General features: G+C 39.2%; 1 protein-coding gene and 1 long non-coding RNA gene across 3 annotated transcripts in view; one reads left to right on the plus strand and one right to left on the minus strand.

The window, feature by feature from the left end:
* FBXO22 (F-box protein 22) overlaps positions 1-7,627 on the plus strand; it is a 36,847-nt gene extending 29,220 nt beyond the window's left edge. Inside the window, exons 6-7 of the mRNA XM_008712063.2 lie at positions 3,151-3,316; positions 6,445-7,627. Coding sequence (XP_008710285.1) covers positions 3,151-3,316; positions 6,445-6,862 — 584 coding nt within the window. The 3' untranslated portion in view covers positions 6,863-7,627. The remainder of the gene's footprint in view (positions 1-3,150; positions 3,317-6,444) is intronic.
* The window catches only part of LOC103682471, a 46,807-nt gene that overhangs the window by 13,322 nt on the left and 15,379 nt on the right, over positions 1-18,106 (minus strand). For both annotated transcript variants that reach the window (XR_005838117.1, XR_005838118.1), the window contains exon 5: positions 3,228-3,380. This is a non-coding gene — a long non-coding RNA (uncharacterized LOC103682471). The remainder of the gene's footprint in view (positions 1-3,227; positions 3,381-18,106) is intronic.

The raw sequence follows: 18,106 nt of genomic DNA on the forward strand, positions 1-18,106 counted from the left end.
TTTTCTACATCCATTTAGATTCCATCACTTTCAAACAGATCATAAAATAGTTGTCTCAAGAGTGGCTTCTCCAAAAAGAGAAATCTGAACATTTAGACTTGAAGTATTTCCAGCGAGTCCTGGCCAGTCTTTGGAATAGTTCTTCCTATTTTGGCTTTCCTGAATCTGACATGGGTCTTGGTGTCTGGATTTTGTTTTTTTTTATTTTCCTTTTAGCCTTCTAGTTGATCATAGCTATAATGAATTTATATTCTTCCTTATTTGAAATGAATTTAAGGCAGCTTACACAGATACATACAACATCAGTGGAGGATTTCTGAATTGAGGGAATGTGTAGGAAGAACACAGTGAAACCAGTGTGGAGGGCAATACACAAAATTCATACCTTCAACTCTTGCTAGAGGTGGCCCGTGGGTTTTGCTGAGCCAGAGCAGAAGAAGCCCAACTCCTCCCAGTTTTTTGAGAATGGTGATAAATTCTACTGGATTCAAGCGGTTTCTTACGTCGCTTTGTGAATATCAGTGGCACCCCAAGTGAGACTTCATAAAAGCAGTTGTAGGGGCCAAGCCAGTGAGGTCTGGTCATTGAGCTTTGTGCTTCATCTCAGAATATTTAGACCCACTAAAGGAATGGAGGGCCCGCGTGTTCTTTAGGCACTGACTCTGCTGTGACTTTGATCTCACAACTGGATTTCAAATAACAAGGAACTGGAGATGGGGCTGGATAATAAGTACCGTCATCTGCCCAACAAACGGCTGAGCTGGAGAAATGGCTGGTGTGCTTTCTTGAAGTTGAAAGATCTGAGAGACTTGTCCTGGGTGGAGGGCCGTCCTTGTTTCCCCACAGCGGTGAACTGAGACAAGGCTGAAGGCAGTGCCAAGATTTACCTCAAAAAGAGCTGGGTGGTCTTCTCAGGCAAGTGTCCCTTACGCATTTCAGTTCTGAGTGGCAAGGGATTTGAGTTGTTCCTACTGTTGCAGATCTGAAGCTCCAGATGGTCTGTTGGTCCAGTACAGACCCATCTGCTCTGTCAGGCAGCCAGCCAGAGCTAAGGTGGATTTGTTCTCTAAGTGGGGTAGGGGGAAGTCATTGTAGTTTCTCGGTTGGGTGTGTGTGGCTCAGTTGTAGAGCAATACCACTGGAGGAAGATGTGGAAAGCACTGGCTGTGTGTTTGTTAAATAAATGAGGGCGGTTCCTTTAAAATACTCAGATGAGAATGTTTAGTAGACAACTATAAAAGAGGGTCTAGAGTTTAGAAAACAGTAGGGAAGGTAGAGATTTAGAAGCTTTAGGTTTCTGAAACCTAAAACTCTGAAAGGAGGTGTGGGTTTTAATCTAGAATCTATCATGTAACTCTCCTGGGCTGGTCACTTTTCTGGGATTAGAGTCCTTAACTTGTAAGACTAGACAGTTGATCCCACGGCCCTCTTCCAACTCTGAAAATTCATTTTAGAAAAGAAAAAACATTCTCTCCAAATGTGTTGCTCTGGTCTTTGTGGGGAAAAAAGACCTTTTAGTAATGGTTTAGGGTATACGATATCATGAACGTACTAGATATTGTGTATTTTCATTCTCCAGATCAGTGATTTATTGTGTAGAGAATTAGAAGCGGACCAGAGAGGGTGCCTGGGTGGCTCAGTTGTTAAGCGTCTGCCTTCGGCTCAGGTCATGATCCCGGGGTCCTGGGGTCGAGCCCCGCATCGGGCTCCCTGATCTTTGGGACGCCTGCTTCTCCCTCTCCCACTCCTCCCTGCTTGTGTTTCCTCTCTCGCTGCCTCTCTCTCTGTCAAATAAATAAAGAAAATCTTTAAAAAAAAGGAAGTGGACCAGAGGAAGTTACGCTTGATAAGTCATTATTTGGTGTTAGTAATTAGTCATTTCCCCGCCCCGCACCTCAATTTCCTTAAGTGGGTCTTATTTCTGATGACCTTCACCTTAGGTCTGTCAAAATGGAAGTCCTGTGGCTGACTCAGTGGAAACAGAAGTATGTGTTAGGTGTTGGACCTTTTTTCCTGTCCAGTTACAAGTTTGATAATGCCAGAAAATTTCAAATTGATAGTCTTAAAGTGCTCAGAGGCTTGGGTGAAAGCTGTTTCTGGGGGAGTGCAGGAATACAGTGGGTCTCCTTTGGGCTACATCCCCCCCCTAGTGGAAGCTGCTTTTTGTCCATATGCTACAAAATTGAACATTTTCCTGCTTTGGAAAGAGTTTGAAATCCATCTTCACTCCCACCCCCTTTCCTGGAAAAGGTGCATTGGGCCTATATGTATTTTCATGATCTATCAGTTTCCTGAGGCTGCTGTCACAACTGACCACAAACTTGGGTACTTAACACAACAGAAACGTATGCTGTCACAGTCCGAGAGTCTGAAGTCAAGGTGTTGAAAGGGCTGCACTCCCTCTGGAGGCTCTAGAGTGAATCTCTTCTTTACCTCTTCCACCTTCTGGTGGCTGTTGATACTCCTTATGGTTGCATCACTCCAGTTTCTGCTTCTGTGGTCACATTGCCTCTTATGTCTGTGTCTCCTGTATATCTCTTCTAAGGACATTTAGCATAGTATTTACAGAGCCTGCCTGAATAATAAGAGGTGATCTCATCTCAAGATCCTTAATCACATTTGCAAAGACCCTTTTCCCAAATGGGTTCACATTCTTTGGTTCCAGAGATCTGTTGTGGATACATCCAGAGGGGGGACCACCATTAAACACACTACAGGTGGTTGGCACCTTTTCTGTTTCTCCAGATCTTTACGTTATCACTGCTGCTCACTCTGTTCTATGTAAACCAGTGTTCCCTTCATGCCAGGTGTTGGCCTGGATAGAGATGGCTTACATCAGGCTGCACCTGCAGTGCTGCTCCGTCCCATAGCTGCTTGCTTATTTGTGTTGAGGGTGGGTTGTATTATTTTCAAATAGCCATTTTTTTTAATGGGGAAAGTTAATTGCAACAAACATTTTGAACAGTGTTAAAGTTTGTTAAAAATAAAAAAGGAAACAGGATACCTTCAGCACTAAGTTGCCCATAACTAGAAGTGCAAGTCATTAGCAGAAACATTTCATTTTGCAAAAATGTAGAAAATAAGATTGTAATAAATTTGATATACCTGTTCGAAGGCTATCTTTAAATGTTGCTCTTCTTTTCTCTACAGGTCTTTTAGATAACCCTGAGCTTCGTGTGGTCCTAGTATTTGGCTATAATTGCTGTAAGGTGGGAGCCAGTAATTACCTGCAGCGAGTCGTCAGCAGTTTCAGTGATATGAACATCATCTTGGCTGGAGGCCAGGTAGACAACCTGGCATCGCTGACCTCTGACAAGTATGTCTCATGTGCTTCTGATTTCTCCTGTGCATGACCAGAAATGTTCTCAGGTTTTTCTTACCTTGGGTTTTAAAATACATGTTTAGAGAATTGTTAGGCTAACAGTTCATTCCATTTTATAATACTCCACATAATTCTGCGTACAGTTAAAGAACAAAATTTTTATGTTTTCTTCTAATAACTTACTCTTAATTGGATTCATACTCTCCTCAAAATTGATTTTCAGCATTGTCTATTGGTATCTCCCCTGACAGCTCTGAACTCTATACAACCGCAGTGATCACTTCCTCTGTAGTTCTGTTTCCTCCTCTAAAAGAAACAGATGCTTAAACAGTGAATCTTCATGGTAAAACTTCTTAGAGCCTCTGATATGCCCAGTGCTATGGAAATCTTCTAGAAAGGGAATGACAGTTCTCAGATCTGTTCTGGACGCCTATTGGTATGACTTTGCACACATTTTGGGAAATGCTATACTAGAGATCTTTTTGAAATGCTTTTTGATTGTTACTAAGGCTTTTGCTTTCAAAGATGAAAAATACTTGCTTCATGGGGCACCTGGGTGGCTCAGTGGTTAAGCATCTGCCTTCGGCTCAGGGCGTGATCCCAGGGTCCTGGGATCGAGCCCTACATCAGGCTCCCTGCTCCGCTGGGAGCGTGCTTCTTCCTCTCCCACTCCCCCTGCTTGTGTTCCCTCTCTCCCTGGCTGTGTCTCTCTCTCCGTCAAATAAGTAAATAAAATCTTAAAAAAAAAAATACTTGCTTCAGCTATCTTGGGAGACATTACTCCCTTTCCATTTTGAATGAGAGTTTGTAGTATTTTTTGAGATTGAGTTAAGTGGACATTAATATCCAAAAGTAGGAAAATGAAATCCTCTTCTCCCCAGATGCTTCCTGCAAACACTATAATAACACTATAAACTGTAACACTATAATAACTATATAACACTATTATAACTCTACTATAACACTATATATAACTATATACTATATAACACTTTTCATTTCTCACTATATTTGTGTTTAGTACTTGGATACTAGAGTGGCGAAATGGCAACAGATGTTAGAGATCAGTGTCTTTAAAAGCAGTGTAAATCATCCCAGTTACAATTTCCCTTCTGGAAGTCTCCACTGATGGATCAGCTTCAGCTGATCAGGAATCAGGAAAGGCAATACAGATGATCCTTGAGCAATGCAGGGGATAGGGGTGCCAACCCCTGCACAGTTGAAAGTCCATGTATAACTTGTGACTCCCCAGAAACTTTACTAATAGCCTAGTGTTGACCAGAAGCCTTACTGATAACATGAACAGTAAACATATCTGTGTTCTTACAAGAAGGAAAGGTAAGAAAAGACAATGTTATTAAGAAAATAATAAGGAAGGGGGCGCCTGGGTGGCTCAGTCATTAAGCGTCTGCCTTTGGCTCAGGTTATGATCCCAGCGTCCTGGGATTGAGCCCCACGTTGGGCTTCCTGCTCAGCGAGGAGCCTGCTTCTCCCTCTCCAATTCCCCCCTGCTTATGTTCCCTCTCTCACTGTTTCTGTCAAATAAATAAATAAAATCTTAAAAAAAAAAATCATAAGGAAAAAACATTTACAGTACTGTGCTTGTCAAGAAAAATCCACATGTAAATGGACGCATGTTGTTCAAGGGTCACCTGTAGCTAAGTTGAGGTCCCTGAACTACTGGTGAGGAAAAAGTCAGGAAAGTAAGTACACTGAATTCTAAGCAGTAGGATATCAGACATAGGATTTCTTACATAAATACACCTAATTCTCAGTAATTACCTGTGGATTATTTCTCCTCTTGCCTGATTTTCTCTGTGTCTTTGCTTTTACCTCTAAATTGTATACAATAGGGCAATGATGATTTAATACCTTATTCACCTTTGAAATGCCAATCTCACTCAGACCAGATGTATAGCATCTGAGATGCGAGCCTATTAGCATGGTCAAGTGTCTGTATCATCTTTTTATACCTACTGTGGGAAATATCCCTGAAGAATTGTTACCCTTTACACGACACATTAATTTTAATGTGGTGTTCCCACTGTGTCAGTGGGTAAAGAAGCCATTGAGTAAATCAAAACTCCATTTTACTAGGGTCCAGATACGACCTTCCCAAAAAAAAAAAGATAGGTAAGTCATTCTTTGAGGCAAGATACTGATAATGCACGTTGCAATGGTATGCCAAAGAGGAAGTGTAATTAAGTTAAAGGAGCAGTGGAGGACTTCAGAAGGTGGATTCTCCTCAGAAACAGGTGGTACTAAGTGAGCCTTATTATCTTAGTCACTTAAGTTTTTTGAGTTAAGTTTCTTGTTAGCCCAGCGAATGTTGCCCATTTCATCAACTCACATGTTTGTAAACATGATAGAAATATAGGGTATTTGTTTTTCCCCTGTAGGTGTTCACTGTATTATGCTTTATAACCTTGACACTTAATATTTTCTTTACTAAGGATAAGATATTTCCTCAAAAAAAAAAAAAAACAGGCAAATATAAGCAAAACATGTTTTTACCTTTAGGTTAAGCTGAATTCTATTACTGAAGTAATAAATAAGACACAGCAATGGAATCTTGTTTCTTTATGGACCAAACAACATAAAGCTAAAACTTCTGGAGTTACAGGTTCTTAATAAAATTATCATCCATGATTAAATAGCTAATATATCTTTTTTAGAATGTGACAACCGAGGTAAGGGGGAGAAAGATACCAAACATGTAAATAATACCAGAAAGCTTTCTTTAATAGTTATCATCGTGCTTATGAATAAAATTTCTAAGATTCCTTTTAAGAAAGTGAGAAAGGTTTAAGGATACTTTATTATATCTTTCTAAAAACCCAGTATAGTTTTCAGAAATCTTTGTGGAGAGAGGCATTTGTCCCTCGAATTTGTGACTAAAGAAATAGTTGCTTATTTCATAGATCTGCTTCCCTGTGTTTTTTAAGTGTATTCATAGTTTAATTTTTAATCCCTGTTACATGGCTTTTATCTGGGAACGTGAGCCTAAGACTAGGTGTAGGCTCTTAAAGGCAGCACCTCCTAACCAGTGAATCAGCAGTTTTCTATTACACTTCATATTTTGTTTTATGATGTATCATCACAGTATTCTAATTTAATTCCAGACACCCTCTGGATATTGACGCCACTGGTGTGGTTGGACTGTCATTTAGTGGACATCGAATCCAGAGTGCCACTGTGCTACTCAACGAGGATGTCAATGACGAGAAGACCGTTGAGGCTGCAATGCAGCGCCTTAAAGCGGCCAACATTCCAGAACGGAATACCATTGGCTTCATGTTTGCATGTGTTGGCAGGGGCTTTCAGTATTATAGAGCCAAGGGGAATGTTGAGGCTGATGCATTCAGAAAGTTTTTTCCTAGTGTTCCTTTATTTGGCTTCTTTGGAAATGGAGAAATTGGATGTGATCGCATAGTCACTGGGAACTTTATATTGAAGAAATGTAATGAGGTAAAGGATGGTGATCTGTTTCACAGCTATACAACAATAATGGCACTGATTCATCTTGGGTCGTCCAAATAAAGCCTCCTGTAAAGTGGCTTTCACAATATATAATTTTCGGGCTCTGCCTTTCCTAGCAAAGGGAAACTGGGATATGTGTATTTAAAAAATAATAATAACTTTATATATCAGTTTTGTAGCTTTGACTCTCTAAAGATTATATTAGGGGTAGTTTTTAATAAGTTGGATGAAGGACAACTTTGTACGTAACCTAACACAAACAGAATTGAGAACTTTTGCATCATGAGGCACAACCCTGATTACGGCTGTATTGTACCAGATTGTGTAGCTGCTGTGTAATGTGACATTATAAATAGTCTTCTGCATAGGAAGATTGGAAGAGGATTCATCAGTAGGATGGAGATTTAAGACATTCCATAACTACCTCTGCATTATTAGATCTTTTAGCAAAATTATGAAGACATTTTTTTCTCCCTTAATGAAGGAGAAAAAATACATGGATAGCTTGAGAAATCTTTCTCTGCTTTACAATTTTACCGATTTTCTTCAGAAGCTGTAACAAAAGTATTACTGACTTTTTACTTATTTGGTAAAAATTAAATAACTATTTTTGTTCTAATACCCTAAAGTTGCTTAGTCAAATAAGTTGCCAAGACTAATCAGTATTTTATTACTTTATAAGGAAAAACTTTCCTTTTCCCTCGATGAAGAAATTGTAAGGGAAAATACTTTTCTTCACCTAGTTCTATATAGCTAACTGGCAGACCAGAGCATTATGTCACCTTATTTTGGTTTTATACCAATAAAATATACCATGGAAACACACTCAGACAGTGTTTTATATATCATTGCTTTTGGTGAGTGAATGACAGAAGTAAACAATACTTCAGAAATAAAAACCCGGAATAGTAGTTGTCAGCTAGTAAATCCTGCCATGTTCCCAGTAGAATGATTTTTAAGCTTATATTTCTAACTATGCTCATATCTATATGAGATATGTTCAGAGAACTCCAATTTTCCCCAGTGCCCTTTCTTCACAGAGTGAGAGAACCTTTGATTTTCAGCTAGGCACATGCCTGCCATAACAAAGACTACATTTCCCAGGGTCCCTTGCCATTGACTGTTGCGGCCAGTGAAATGTATGAAGTGTGACCATTTTTTTGGCCTTTCTCAAGCTTGTTGCTTAGAAGTAGATCTGGTAGTGAGACATCTTGAACTCTCCAGAAGAGGCAACACTATAGGGGAAGAGAATCACACAGAAAGAAGGGTCCTGGGTTGCTGTACAATTTTGTCAAAGTGCTACCATATGTGGCTCGGGTTGCCTATCTCCAGACTGTCTTACGAGATCGAAATTAACATCAGTCTTGCCTCAGCCATTGTTCTTCATTATAACATGTTTATATTAGTTCATTCCATCTAATACAGTATGATATGTCAAATGTGTGGCACTTTTGTAATGGTCATTGGTTCTAAGAGAACAGTAGAAAACCTGCAAGGTAAGTGAAATCAAAGGTATTAAACTTCCTGCTTTTCTATTTTTTAATCATTTCCCTCAGTTTTTACATTAAAAGGTTTTCTCTTGCTGTATATGTATATGATAAAAATACTTAAACGTTTATTGTGTGGTTATCCTAAACCTTAGTTCCTGAAGAAAGTCCAAAGAAAAGTTTTAGAGCTTTTTATCTGTGACTATTAATATCTAGCCTTTATTTAGTTGTTAAGCTTTTCTGTTATTTGACATTGGTTACCCATTATCAAATAGACAATACTCAAAATTTCAAGTCTTTGGATATGCTTACATAGCACATAAAGACAATACTTTGTAAATTTTCCTTGTCTCTGATATTAACAAGAGTTGTTTGAATAGTAGAGGAAAAAAGATTTGAAAAACTAAAAATAGGAACAAAATGACCATGATTGAACAGATTATTTTATTTTTCAAATTAATACTCATACATAAATGTTTTGTTACTTCCCAAAGGAGAGTCTGCTGCAGGATGATTTCAGTATGATATTTGAGGTTATAGGGCCCCCTTTGTGTATCTGAGCTTTGGGGGCTTGTTATGAACAGTAAATTCATTTGATTACAAAGTTATAATCTTGGTACAGAATAGAAAGGGGAAAAATGGACTCAATAGAAACAAATGTAGTATTGATGAAAACAAAACCAACTACCCTGCCTCTAGAGGTCTTGATGTTGCATGGAAGGGAACAGGAATTTAACCAAAGATAAAATGAACTGATTACAATTTTGAAGACCTGTGTTAAACAAAAGCAAGCATTAAAAGGATAATTTTCTCAGCTAAAAACATACTAAATTCCAAGAAATGGCAATTTCCATATAGTCATTTTTGAAACTAGAGAACAGATCATAATGTGAGAAAATACATGAGCACAAGAAAAGGAAAGATTATACTCTTAGTGTCTTCATACACTGAGCCACCTTCTCTCAGGTGATGATCAGACAGGATGGTTTATTTAATCAAGACATTTAAAATACTTCCTTTTTATGCTTTCACAGTACAATCCTGCTGTAATTTGCTCTGTAAAAGTCTGCGTCAAGGAATTATATTTCCATTCCCTTTATGCAAGTAGAACTAAACTCCTTATAAGCCTTTAAGGAAAAGGAGGGAAGGAAGACCTTGGGATTAAAACCTAGAAATAGACACACTACATAATGACATAATAATCTACTGTGACCTGTCTAATGAAGGGCATTCAGTAGGCCACTTCTCCACTTATAGTTCTCTCAACTTTGCCTAAAAATGGATCATTAGCAAACATAGCAATTTCTCAAATTTGTAAAAGAGGCCAGATAGCAAAAGCTTTGTCAATGATTTATATTGCAAGTTTAACACGCTGAACATGCAAAGAATAAAACTTTAACAAATCTGAAATTTTTCTATGCATTCTACAGAAATTTGAGAAAAAAATAAAACTGCCTTTGTCATTTTGTGCCCACACAATCCAGCCCAGATTATGACCACCATAAATTCAGTTTTAATGGAAACAGAAGACTCTAAATCCTCTTGTTTGGAAATTGTGAAATTTTTAGAGGACTGATTTTCATTTGTAGAAACTGGGTTGGAGGCTGCTTAATAAAAATCCTAAAATAACAAAATGTAGTAAACATTAATAATAACATCCTTGTTAAGAGAAAAACAAATGTCTACATTATGTGAGGAATGTGTTACCAGAAAGTTATTTTAATATGGTCCTATGTGGCTGGGGGGATCCTCAGGATGGCAGCAGAGTAGGGGACCTTGTTTCATCTGCTCCCTCAAATTTAGCTGGATATCTACCAAACCATTCTGAACACATGAATTCAACCTGAGATGTGAGATTTATCTTCTACAAGCACAAAAATTACTGCTTTTTGCAAGCGAGGAGGTGTGAACCTTGAATCTTAAGGGGAAATAGCTGGAGATAAATGGAGGGGGGGTGATATAACACTGGAGCATAAAATCAGGACCCTTAGAAATCTGCTCCAGTGAGACACATCCCTTTCTGAAAAGGGCACAGGGGATGAATAGAGCAGAATTCTAAGTGCATCATTGTGGTCTCAGGATTCCAGGAGACTCAGAAAAAACGGGGGAGCCTGAACTGACAAGAGTGCCCAAGCAGTGGAGCAGGGAGACTGGTTATGGTCAGTGAGCCCAGAAGGGACTCTCAGCTCTGGTCACCATAAACCAAGAGCTGTGCGGGTAGGGAGACTGCTCTTTGAGCACCCTGGAAAGGACTAGAAGGTGCAGGCTGTTTAACATTCAATGAGAGATAACATTCAATGAGAGAAACAAATGACTTGTGCCCATGCCAGGGGAAACAGTTTTCAGGGCGTTGTGGCCCCTGAAAGGACACTGGGGCAGCACCCAGCCACAACCTGGGGGAGCCAGAAGAGGGTGCACACATGAGCCAAGGGCCGCTCACAATTGAAAAGGCACAAAGCCCAGAGATGCCTGCAGGTCCCTGGAACTCCCCTGGGAGAGTTGCAGTGGGTGCGAATAGCACAAGTCTGTGGAGTTTGGTGCACACAAAAGTGGAGATGGTTTCACCTGGAGGGTTTATTGAAGAAAAGCGACCACAAACTTGTGCCTCTGGGCCAGAGATTCCTGCATGGCCATATTTGCTCCAACTATCTAAAGAGAAGTGGAAAGCTGAAAGGAACAAAAGCACCCAGATGCCCAGCTCACATTAAGCCCATCCCCCTGGCAAGGGGTGGAACAACTCTGGCAAAGACGCCTGAGAAGCCAAGTAGCAGACCCCTCCTCCAGAAGACAGACTGGAAGAACAGATCAATGACAGCTTATATCCCACAGGACTGTAAAATTCCAGCGCCAGAGGAGAATAATATAGTAAGCTCCAAGTGCTACCTCACGACTCGTTTATACTTCAGGCTAAAATTTTACGTTTATTTTGGGGTCTTTTTTTCTAATTTTTCTTTTCTTACCCTATTCCCATTTCAAACAGATTATTTCCCAACTTACATTTTTTAAATTACTTTTTATAGGTTTTATAGATTTATGCCCCGTTTTATAGATTTGTGTCCCATACTAATCTTTCATTCTATTCAATTTTACCTTGATATGTATATAAGTTCTGATTTCTCCGCAATTCTGAGATAAAGTGTCTTCCAAAACACACCAAAAATGAATCCGTAACGGGCAGATCACCCTGCCTTGTCCACCTGGAGTGATTATAGTCTCTGTCCCTCACCTTTTATTTTATTGTTTTGGATCATCTTGGCTTTGTTTGTGTATCTGGTAGCTTCCTACCACTTCAGAATTTTTCTAGGGTGTATTTTGCTTGGGTCATGATTGGTATTTTGGACTCTGTTCATTTGCTCAACCATGCCTCGACAGAACTACTAGGAGGAGAAACTGTCAATAAAGAAAAGAACCAGAGACAATGTCCTCTGCCACAGAACTAATGGGTATGGATATAAGCAAGATATCAGAGATAGAATTTAGGATAGCAATCATAATGTCAATAGCTAGGCTTAAAAAAAGCGTTAGTGAAAACATAGAATCTCTAAGGGAAGAAATGAGATTGAATGAATCAGGCCAAATGTAAAAAATGCAATGAATGAGATGTAGTCTAAACTGGATGCTCTAATAGCTAGGGTAAGTGAGGCAGAAGAGAGAATGGTATAGAAGACAGGCTGATAGCAATTGAGGAAAATAAGTATAGGCAGCTAGTAGTCCATGAAAAAAGGCTTCAATTAATGATACCATGAAACATTCCAATGTCAGAATTATTGGGATCCCCGAGGGGATGGAGAGAGAGAGAGGACTAGAAAGTATATTTGAGCAAATGATAATTGAGAACTTCTATAATCTGGGGAAGGAAACAAGCATCCGTGTCTGAGAGGCACAGAAGACCTCTCCCAAAATAATAAAAATAGATCAACACCCTGACATATAATAGTGAACCTTGCAAATCTTAGAGCCAAAGAAGTTATCCTGAGAACAGCTAAGAGGAAGAGATTTATTATATACGGAAGGAGGAAATTCAGAATAAATTCAGACCTATACACAGAGACCTGGCAAGCCAGAAAGGGCTGGCAAGACATATTCAGGGTACTAAATGAGAAGAATATGCAGCCCAGAATACTTTATCCAGGAAGGCTGTCATTCAGAATGGGTGGAGAGACAAAGAGCTTCTAAGACAGGCAGAAACTGAAAGAATATGTGACCACTAAATCGGCCATGCAAGAAATACTGAGGATTCTGTAAGCAAAGAGAAATCCCAAGAGTCACACAGATCAGAATAAACACAAATACTACAGCAACAGGGACTATGCACCAATACATTGGCATTAAATTCATATTTTTCTGTACTTACTCTGAATGTAAATGGGCTGAATACTCCCATCAAAAGATATGTGGTTTCAGATTGGATAAAAAAGCAGGACCCATCCATATGCCATCTACAAAAGACTCATTTTGAACCTAAAGACACATCAGATTGAAAGTGAGATGGAGAACCACTGACCACACCGATGGACCTCGAAAGGTGGAGGAGCAATTCTCATACCAGACAAATTAGATTTTAAACCAACGACTGTAGTAAGAGATGTAGAGGGACACTATATCATACTGAAAGGGACTATGCAACAAGAAGATCTAACAATTATAAATATCTATGCCCCCAACATGGGAACAGTCAATTATATAAACCAGTTAATAACCAAAATAGAGAAACATATGGATAATAATCCATTAATAGTAGAAGACTTCAACGCTCCACTCACAGCAATGGACAGATCCTCTAACCAGAAAACCAACAAAGAAACAAGAGCTTTGAATAACACATTGGACCACATGGGCTTCATAGATATATACAGAACATTCCATCCTAAAAAAACATAACTTAATTCTTCTAGAGTGCACATGGAACTTTCTCCAGAATAGATCACATATGGGACACAAATCAAGTCTCAAATGATATCAAAAGATTGAGATTATTCCCTGCATATTTTCAGACCACAATGCTTTGAAACTGGAACTCAATCACCAGAAAAAATTTGGAAGGAGCACTTGGAGGTTAAAGACCATCCTGCTAAAAAATGAGTGGGTCAACCAGGAAATTAAAAGATCTTAATTCATCGAAACCAATGACAATAAAAATGCATCGCTTCAAAACCTATGGAATACTGCAAAGGTGGTCCTAAGAGGGCAGTACACAGCCAACCAAGCCTTTCAAAAAAAGAAAACTCCCAAATGCACGGGCTAACCTGGCACCTAAAGGTGGAACCTGGACGAAAGACATCAAATAAAACCTAAATGCAGTAGGAGAAGAGAAATAATAAATATTAGAGCAGGAATCAATAAAAGTGAATCCATAAAACAGTAGAACGGATCAACAATATTAGAAGCTGGCTCTTTGAATTAATATGATCAATAAATGTCTAGCTAGACTTATTTTAAAGAAAAGAGGAAGGATCCAAATTAATAAAATCATGAATGAAATGGAAACATCACTACTAATACCAAGGAAATAGGAACAATTATTAGAAATTATTACCTGCAACTATATGCCAACTAATTAAGCACTCTGGAAAAAATGGATGCCTTCCTGGAAACTTGTAAAGATTAAAACAAAGAAATTGAAAATCTGAACAGACAAATAACCACCAAGGAAATTGAAGCAGTAATCAAAAACCTCCCAACAAACAAGAGCCCAGGGCCAGGTGGCTTCCCAAGGGAATTCTAACAAATATTTTAGGAAGAACTAATGCCTATTCTTCTGAAAATATTCCAAAAATAGAAATGGAAGGAAAACTTCCAAACTTCTTCTATGAGGCCAGCATTACCTTGATCCCAAAACCAGAAAAAGACCCCCGTCAAAAGGGAGAATAACAGACCAATATTCCTGATGAACATGGATGCCAAAATTCTCAACAAGATCCTAGCCAATAGGATCCAACAGTACATTGAAAGGATTATTTACCATGACAGTGTGGGATTTATTCCTGGGATGCAAGGGTGGTTTACCATTCGCAAATCAATCAACATGATAGATCACAACAAAGGAAGAGATAAAAATCATATGATCGTCTCAATTGATGCAGAAAAAGCATTTGACAAAATACGTCATCCTTTCTTGATTAAAACTCTTCAAAGTAGAGGGATAGGAGGCACATAATAATTTCATAAAAACCATCTGTGAAAAGCCCACAGCAAATAACATTCTCAATGGGGAAAAAACTAAGAGCTTTTCCCGTAAGGTCAGGACCATGGCAGAGATGTCCACTATCACCACTGCTCTTCAACATAGTACCAGAAGTCCTAGCCTCAGCAATCAGACAACAAAAAGAAATAAAAGGCATCCCAATTGACAAAGAAGTCAAACTCTCTCTCTTCACAGATGATATGATTCTTTATGTGGAAAATCCAAAAGACTCCACCCCCAAACTACTAGAACTCATACAGCAATTCAGCGACGTGGCAGGATACAAAATCAATGCACAGAAATCAGTTGCATTTCTTTCTTTTTTTTTTTTAAGATTTTATTTATTTGACAGAGACAGCCAGCGAGAGAGGGAACACAAGCAGGGGGAGTGGAATAGGAAGAAGCAGGCTCCTAGCAGAGGAGCCTGATGTGGGGCTCGATCCCAGAACGCTGCGATCACTCCCTGAGCCGAAGGCAGACACGTAACGACTGCGCCACCCAGGCGCCCCCAGTTGCATTTCTATATACTGACAATGTAAATGAAGAAAGAAAAATTAAGGAATTGACTCCCATTTATAATAGCTCCAAAAACCGTAAGATACCTTGGAATAAACCAAACCAAAGCAGCAAAGGATCTATACTCTAGAAACTACAGAACACTTATGAAAGACATTGAAGATGACACAAAAAGATGGAAAAAACATTCCATGCTCATGGATTGGAAGAATAAACATTGTTAAAATGACTATGCTACCCAGAGCAATCTATACTTTCCACACCTCCCCAATCAAAATACTGATGGCATTTTTCAAAGTGCTGGAACAAACAATCCTAAAATTCGTGTGGAACCAGAAAAGACCTTGAATCACCAAGGAAATCTTGAAAAAGAAAAACAAAGCTGTGGAAAAAAGACAGTCTCTTCAATAAATGGTGCTGGGAAAATTGGACAGCTACATGCAAAAGAATGAAACTTGACCACTCTCTCACACCATACATAAAGATTAACTCTAAATGGCTGAAAGACCTCGATGTGAGACAGGAATCCATCAAAATCCTAGAGGAGAACATAGGCAGTAACCTCTTCGACATCGGCCACAGCAACTTCTTTCACGACACGTCTCCAAAGGCAAGGGAAACAAAAGAAAAAATGAACTTGTGGGACTCCATCAAGATAAAAAGCTTCTGCAAAGCAAACAGTCAACAGTCAACAAAACAAAGAGGCAACCCACGGAATGGGAGAAGATATTTGCAAATGATACTAAAGATAAAGGGCTGGTATCCAAAATCTATAAAGAACGTCTCAAGCTCAATACCCAAAAAACAAATAAGTCAAAAAATGGGCAGAAGATATGAACTCTTCCAATGAAGACATACAAATGGCTAACAGACACGTGGAAAAATGTTCAACATCATTAGCCATCAGGGAAATTCAAATCAAAACCACACTGAGATACCACCATATGCCAGTTAGAATGGCAAAAATTGACAAGGCAAGAAACAAATGTTGGAGAGGATGTGGGGAAAGGGGAACCGTCTTACACTGTTGGTGGGAATGCAAGTTGGTACAGCCACCTTGGAACACAGTATGGAGGTTCCTCAAGATGTTAAAAATAGAACTACCCTATGACGCAGCAATTGCACTACTGGGTATTTACCCCAAAGATACAGATGTAGTGACAGGAAGGGGCACGTGCACCCTAACATTCATAGCAACAATGTCCACAATAGCCAAACTGTGGAAGGAGCTGAGATGCCCTTCAACACATTAATGGATAAAGCAGATGTCGTTCATCGTATCGGCGAATTGGAGGATGGGTTAGTAGAAGAGAAAGCTAAAATAGAATCTGGGCTCAAAAAAATCCATTCTCAAGAATCTAGGTTACGGGAGATTACTGACTCAATGAAACGTTCCAATGTCAGAATCATCGGCATCCCCGAGCGGGTGGAGAAAAACAGAGTTCTAGAAGAGATATTTGAACAAATTGTAGCTGAAAACGTCCCTAATCTAGCAAAGGAAACAAGCATTCTTGTCCAAGAGGCAGAGAGGACCCTTCCCAAACTCAACCAGGACAAACCTACGCCATGTTATGTCATAGTGCAATGGGGAAATATTAGATCCAAAGATACAGTATTGAAAGCGGCCAGGGCAAAATTTCTCACGTACAAAGGCAAAGGTTTCAGAATTATGTCAGTCCTCTCTACACAGACCTAGAATGAGAGAAAGGGTTGGGGGGCCATTTTTAAAGCTCTTTCAGAGAAAAACATGCAGCCAAGGATCCTTTATCCAGCAAGGCTGTCATTCAGAATTGATGGAGAGATAAAGACCTTCCAGAATCACCAGTCATTGACCAATTTTGTAACCACGAAACCAGCCCCACAGGAGATATTAAGGGGGGGTTCTATTTAAAAAAAGGCCCCAAGAGTGATACAGAACAGAAAGTCACAATCTATAGAAACAAAGACTTTACAGGCAACATGGCATCATTAAAATCATATCTCTCAATAATCAGTCTCAAGGTAAATGGCCTAAATGCTCCCATAACGCCACAGGGTTGCACATTGGATAAAAAGACATGACCCATCCATTTGCTGTCTACAAGAGACTCATTTTCAAACTAAAGATACATTCAGACTGAAAGTAAAGGGATGGAATAACATCTTTCATGCCAACGGACCTCAAAAGAAAGCTGGGGCAGCAATTCTCATATCAGACAGATTGGGTTTTAAACTATAGTTAGAGATACAGAAGGGCACTATATTTTTAAAGGATGTATCCAACAAGTGGATATGACAATTATAAATATATATGCCCCCAACAGGGGAGCAGCAAGATACACAAGCCAACTCTTACCAGAATAAAGAGACATATAGATAAAAATACGTTAATGGTAGGGGACCTCAACACTCCACTATCAGCAATAGACAGAGCACTGGAGCAGAAAATCAACAAAGAAACAAGAGCTTTGAATGCCATACTTGATGAGTTGGACCTCATAGATATATATATAGAACACTACACCCCAGAACCAAAGAATACACATTCTATTCTAATGCCCATGGAACATTCTCAAGAATAGACCATGTTCTGGGTCACAAAACAGGTCTCAACTGATACCAAAAGACTGAAATTATTCCCTGCATATTCTCAGACCACGCTTTGAAATTGGAACTCAACCACAAGGAAAAATTTGGAAGAATCTCAAACACTTGGAAACTAAGAACCATCCTGCTCAAGAATGATTCGATAAACCAGGAAATAAAAAATCAATTTAAGCAATTTATGGAGACCAACGAGAATGAAAACACAATGGTCCAAAACCTATGCAGCACTGCAAAGGCAGTCCTAAGGGGAAAATACATAGCCATCCAAGCCTCACTGAAAAGAATAGAAAAATCTAAAATGCAGTTTTTATATTCTCACCTCACAAAGCTGGAACAGCAACAGAAGAACAGGTCTAATCCATGCACAAGAAAGCAGTTGATCAAAATTAGAGCAGAGATCAATGAATTAGCAACCAGGAGCACAGTAAAGCAGATCAACAGAACTAGAAGCTGGTTCTTTGAAAGAGTAAATAAAATTGACAAATCACTGGCAAGACTTATCCAAAAGAATAGAGAAAGGACCCAAATTAA

This window comes from Ursus maritimus, unplaced genomic scaffold, assembly GCF_017311325.1.
Source record: "Ursus maritimus isolate PB19 unplaced genomic scaffold, ASM1731132v1 scaffold_27, whole genome shotgun sequence".
NCBI classification, from domain to species: Eukaryota; Metazoa; Chordata; class Mammalia; order Carnivora; family Ursidae; genus Ursus; species Ursus maritimus.